The 6,384-nt window shown below is 43.5% G+C and overlaps 1 protein-coding gene across 1 annotated transcript; it reads right to left on the reverse strand.

The window, feature by feature from the left end:
* Positions 1-1,470: 1,470 nt before the first annotated feature.
* On the reverse strand, positions 1,471-5,668 carry cbx8b (chromobox homolog 8b). The gene is made up of 5 exons (XM_026169820.2): positions 5,069-5,668; positions 4,895-4,938; positions 4,619-4,684; positions 4,437-4,503; positions 1,471-3,027 (listed from the first exon to the last, which is right to left on the reverse strand). Exons 1-5 carry the CDS (start codon positions 5,135-5,137, stop codon positions 2,188-2,190), a joined length of 1,086 nt encoding a protein of 361 aa, XP_026025605.2. The 5' UTR covers positions 5,138-5,668; the 3' UTR covers positions 1,471-2,187.
* Positions 5,669-6,384: the final 716 nt, after the last annotated feature.

A 6,384-nucleotide genomic window follows, 5' to 3' on the forward strand; every position in this document is an offset into this window, starting at 1 on the left:
CACCTTGAAGCGGAGGCAGGCCAGAATGTTTTTTCCTTAGCCGTGTTCGTGCGTCTAAACGCCCCCTTCACACACCTTTCCCCCCGTCCTCACGCTTTGCTTTACAAAAGCTCTAAGAAACATTTTATTTCGTTTTTGGGGAAATGAAACAAACACGAAGGATTTTGCTGTTCTGATAAAGTATATTTGTGTGATAATTACCGGATTTCAAACTTGGATAAACTGGCTGACCAGATGCATAAAACTAAATGTGGGACAAAACGTGCGCTCGCAAGACGGCAGTCCACACTTGTAGCTGACAGAAAATTGAACACAAGCAAACGTTGAAGGTGCACCATCGTTTACCTGACGCAGGGCGAAGGGAGGCGCACGCCGTGAACAGGTCACCACTGTGACACCTCAGAATGACCAGTTAACCTAACGCGCATGTCCTCGGGCTTTGAGAGAACACAAACTCCACAGACAGTCGTTCAGAAAGTTTGAACCCACATCAGCCACTGCACCACCCGCATCATGTGGAGGACATATACAGGCCTGCTGTATTCGCCCCCAGTCTGTTTACGTACAGAAATTACGAATGAAGCTAAAGAGGGTTTGTTTTTGTCATATTTTTATAGGCGACATATGTATGTTTTATTATTATTTTATTCTAAAAACCGATAAAATTGATTGTTAATGACCTCACCCGTTTTCCTGTCTGACCGCGTCGCTCCTGATTTTACCCACACACGTGCGGTGATTGAAGCGCTCCAATCTGTACAGTATGAACGCCGTAGAACCCGCGATCGGTCCACATGTGAGTAGGCCTGTGTCGCGGATGAATAAAGCAGAGCCCCGCTTTATATTGCTGTGAAATGTGTGCACCTGCATGCGGAACAATTTACCCGTTTCTCATTTTTCACCGCACTCTGAGGCTGTTGTCTGAGGCCTGTCCTGGCGCAATCGCATACACAGAAAATATCATGAAATCAATCAAAAACATTAAAAATGTGTTTGCTTTTAAATATACCTTGAATAAAAATGGAATAATTATTGGAATGACTGGCTGCATTTGGTCATTTCAATCGTTTTCTTTTTCTTTTTTTAATAATAAAACTAAGCGGTCATGCAGCCATGTAGAGTCACGACGCATACAAAAATTAAACAATGAAAGCAGATTCACGGACTTTTATTGACCAGAGGGGGGAGAAATTTGTGCTGTTGCAACTCTGGAGGGAGAATCATGTAGGCCTCCCGCAGGACTGTGCGAGCCGGGCTGGGTGATGAGCCCGAGGCCTTTAACTTTTGGCGCAACTTTGCAGAAATTTCAATAAATAAATAAATATTAAACAACGCGTTGAAATCGAGAGATATTATTATATGTGGGGAATATAAAACTAAGCCCGGCGGTTAAGTCGTTTGTCGGGTCTAATTGATGGATCTAAGCGGAACCCGGAGGGCTGACGATGGTTTAAAAACAACACAAAGAAATGAGAAATTCAAATGATTTATTGAAAAGCGTCTAAAAAGCAGTTTGACAACAACCTCTTTTTTGTCAGTTACAACAAAGCTGTATGATCGTTTTTCTATGAAAATGTAAAATATAGGAACTATGTTAATGGAAAATGTTATATTAACTTTGGGAAAACTTCAGAGAGTGTGTTGAATTTGTTAATTTACTTTAGGTTTTAGAAATCTCCGAGGCAAACTCGGTCTTTGAAGACAACATAAAGATTTTTTTCTAATACTTTTAAATTCAAAGTGCTTGAGTTAATTTTTAAATATTATTCCAGGATTTGAAATCAAGCGAAACCTTTCAGTCAAATCAGTTCAAATAAAGAGAATTATTCAGACCACAACCTGAATTAAATATCCTCGCTGCACAGCTCAGGTGGGAAGAAACGTGGAAAAAATACATTCTTGTTAGTTTTAAATGCAAAATAGTAAAAGTCACAAGGTCTGTACAGAAAGTAGCCACTCGCTGCAAAGGAAACATGCAACTCATGTTAACCATTGCACAATGTGAAAGGGACTTCATTTGATTTGGTCAATACATTAAATAGATGTCCAGCTTTATATTATATACACATATGCACATTATGTTATTTGCCTTTTTACATTACATACAAAATCTGCGTTGCTTGATAATCCCACCATGTCCTATAAACTTCAGATCTGCTGAAAGTCAGAAAACAGAGCATCAGTCAGTCATCTTTTGTCCTTGAAGAAGCCTTTAGAAGTGCTGCTCTCCTTGATGGTGACCGTCAGGAAGTTGGTGGTCACGTCTGTCACCAGGACCTTCTCCACGTTGCCGAGAGACGGCCTCCACGTCACTTCGTCCAAATCGTCGTCGAGCCGCGTTGGGGACGGCCTGTCCAGAAAATAAGGCTTTTCCATTTGGGGGAGCTCGGCGGGACGACTCAGACTCATTTTGGAGTGGTGCTTGAAGTGTGCAGGTACCAGGTAGGCGGAGACGTCCTTTATTCTGTGAGTGTCCATGTCTGTTCTGTGAGGATGCAGGCCGCGGTCTGAGTACAGCTGTTTGTAGGAGCTCTCCCCAGAGCGCTGTGTGTGGTGATGGTGGTGGTGATGGTGGTGGTAATGATGTTTATGGCTGTGGCCGTGGTTCTCTGGATGTCTGTGGGCCAGTTTGACCAGCCTCATGTCTTCGCCCCCCTGGAGCTTAGCCAGTTTGTGAGGGCCGTGGCTCTCCTGCTCCTCCCCTCTCCTTTTATGGTGCTCAGAGAAGACCTCATTAAACCGCGGCTTAGGCTTGGGACCTCTCTTTTTAGGTATGTGGATGAGGTCTTCTGAACTAGTATGAAGCAAAGACTGCTGGTGCTCACGAGGGCTCAGTTCAGGCGGTCGGACGCGTACGCTTTCTCCACGGTTGACGGTACTCGGTGGGAAGATGGTGGGCACGACAGCTCTCAGGCCCTCTCTGGCCCTGGGGGTGGCAATCGGTTCTGGGGTCGGGTAGGTGACGCGCATTCCTCGGACTGCTTCGCTCCTGAAGTCATAGGACTTGGACTTCACCTTTGCCTGAGCCTATCAGAAAATTTTTGAAATTAGTATTTTAAGAAAATGACACCATTTTTCATAGCGAACATCAAACTGAATCAGTTAAAAGGAATTCATTCATTCTTTTATCGTCTGCTTTTTCTATTAATTTGTAAAATGTAATTTAAACAGCCTATTGATTGCTTCTACCTACACCTGTCATATTGGACTGCTAATAAACTAACTATCGAAAGAGTGGATATTAATCTTACATCAATAATTCACAGCAATAACTAGTTTCAGGGCACCATGTTTATTACTCAACTTCTACCAATCCCCTTTAAACGAGCCCTGTCAGTGGAGACTCTGGCATTTTGTTCAAGACAAACTGCCGCTCATTAAGCAATTTTCACGGTTCACCGCTCTGAACAGATGAAGCATCAGGCCGTGATGTTTTCCTCGGCTCATTGGAAAGTAACATGTAATCATAAAATTTTAATTAAATAATTTATTTCAGACACATATCCATTTCAGTATATAAACTATTCGTTTTATATTTTTTAATCTATTTATAAATTACACAACAGGGACAACAAATGCATAAACGGCATGTGTTCAAGAAAAGAAAAACACCTCATGTCCTTTAAAGTAGAGTAGTTTTATAGTTCTTACAACTATATTTTAGAGGCAAATAAATTTGTACATTAAAATTCAAGTGAGATTTTTTTTTATTACTGATCTACAAAATTGGAGAACTTAAACATTCCTGAATTCTAATTTATTACATGCCACCTGGAGCTTTTCCATTTTTGCTTTAAAAGTGGCTTTAATAAAGAGACAACAGACCCAGAGCGTGTAAAAAAAAAAGAAGAAGATGGAAAAACAGCCTGGCTGTTTGTTAAACACATTTTATTTAACAGGACACAAAGAGTCCTTATGTAAGCTATAGTCCATTAAAACAGCTGCATAATATCTGATTTTTCTCTTCATTTAGAGAAGCAGAAATAACCAGATACATGCCAAACTCTCTGGGTCAACCCATTTGTCAGGACCTAGAAATTATTTTATCATATATATTCTAATGCCTGGTATCACCACAAAATTAACAGTTCAATTTCCCCAGTTGAAAAAAGCCCCCCTGATGGGACACCTTTTGCGATGTGCTTCTGGCCCTATGGGGCCGCTTGTTTGACACCCCTGTCTTTAGGTAGTCAAAGCCCGTTTTAGCATGTCAATACATCCCCATTAGGCAATAAACAAACTGAATACACTCCCATTCATGGGTAGGCTGTCCTAATTATGCATAATTAGCATATTTAACCTGCTCATTCACTAATGCACTCAAAGAAAAAAATTAAGAAGCCACAATCTACAGAAGTGAAGAGAGCGCAGGAAGGGTTTGTTGGGGCTTTATTAGAGACACGCAATAAAAAAATAAAGCAAGCTGCCAGCTTTACCTTAAGCAGAAACGTCTTGGGTTTTGGTCCTCTCTTTTTGGGCCCGTAGAGCTCCCTTTCACGCTCCCTGTGAAAAACCAGACACCCATTTTGAGTGTCACGGGAGCAAAGTGCACCGAGGACAGCGTACAGTTACCGAACACTCACTGGCTCTGCCCAGAAAGGCCACACAGACATCTTACCTCTGTTCAAAAGCGGCGAACAGGCGGGAGTCCAGAATATTTTCCTCCGGTTCCCAAGTGCTGTATCTGCGAATTAAAAACGCAGAGTTAGACAGAGGGAGCGGAGACTGACACACGGCGCTAGCCTGCGAGCTAAAAATCTCCACCGTGCTCAGTTTTAATCCCGCTGTCTCGCTAGCTGTGATGTGCTGTGCTAACGACAGCCACAGCCGAGACAGTGCGGGCAGGGCAGCCGCGGGGTGAAAACATAATGAGGCTCAGTGTAGCGGGACTTACTTGGGAGACCACCCCTTCCATTTCACGAGGTATTCAATGCGACCCTGCATGCCATCAGAAACAAACAGACAGGACTTGGTTAGCTCGCAAGGGTTAACAGTAGTATGAGAGTGCGGCGGTGGTGGTCTTATTCAGCATTCTGGGAGAAAAGAGCACGTTACATCTCCCGCCTACCTTCCTGATTCTGCGTTTGATGATAGACTCGGCAGCGAACACCCTCTCCCCGACGGCAGAAAGCTCCATGTTTACCCCAGTGCTACCTCCCGTTAGCTGGGTGGACGCTAACGCTAGCAGAGCAGATATTTTTCTCCAGTCCCAGCCACTCTGAATTCCCGACAGACCATAATACTCCCGAACAGAATGGACGTCAGCGCAGTTTTTTCACAGCGTTGCTAAGGAACCGCAGTCGGTGGAACCTTTAGGCGAGCACCCATTGGTCGAACCGTTGCTACGTGCTCTGGTTGCTAAGTGGAGAGGAGGAGCTTGCGCCTCTGCGAATTCTTCGGGGAGGGGGAAATGGTGGCTTTTTTCCCCGCGCGGCGAGTGAATCATTTCGCGCAAGTTATGTGCGCAAAAATGCACGCGGTCTCGTTATGCGGACACGCCAGCCTTGTCAGGCAAATAGAGAGAGAGTAGGAAATAACGAGGGCGCCTGAATTGCGCGCCAGCGCGTAGGTAGTTTCCCCCATTTGCGTTTGGTCGCTACAGCAGCGTATTCATCAGCTGATGAAGCGGAGGTTATTTTTTGTTATTCCATAAACACCAAACGATCGCCTCCACGTCCTCCCTGCGTCAGGCCAAGTGCTACATATCTGCCCGGTCCGTTCACGTGATTTTATCTAATTATTCTCTGCACGTTCACCTTAAAGAGAAAATATTGTAATTATATTCAGCCGTCTGATTTACCGCATATCACACGCCGGCGCTCTGTTGTTTGAAATAAATGCAAAGTGGGTGATACATTTAAATCAAATACATGCCTGTAATGTTATAAAATAAATTTGTGTTTTGGTAAGAGGTCAGTCCATTGGATCTCAGCGATTAAACTGAACCTTTCAGTGACACTGATTCATCAGACGTTAGGAAAACAGCTGTCACGGCCCAAAGATAAGCAGTAATAAGACGAATTTTCCAGGAAGAGATCTGGGAAAGCTTCTCGCTGTGTGAGGTTTAAAGGCATCTGATTGGTCTCTTCAGTGAAACGGGGGGTTGTGATTTGTTTCTTTGAATTATGAAACACAGCCATCTTTGAATTTTTGTTTAATTTTTCCCGATAATGAGATTTCTCAGCCCAGATAATCGGAAATTATGGATAAGCTCCTGCGAGGCCCCTTGTTTTTAACGCACATCAAACAAAAAGGTCAAAGTTAAACCGCAGTTTTCACTTTTCCTTTCTCACAGTGAGGCGCCCTTCCGCTCATAAATCCGATCCCTGTTTTCCCATACAGTGCCACATTTATGTTACCCGCAAAAAAACAAACAACAAATTA

The sequence above is a fragment of the Astatotilapia calliptera genome, chromosome 6 (assembly GCF_964374335.1).
Source record: "Astatotilapia calliptera chromosome 6, fAstCal68.1, whole genome shotgun sequence".
Lineage (NCBI taxonomy): Eukaryota > Metazoa > Chordata > Actinopteri > Cichliformes > Cichlidae > Astatotilapia > Astatotilapia calliptera.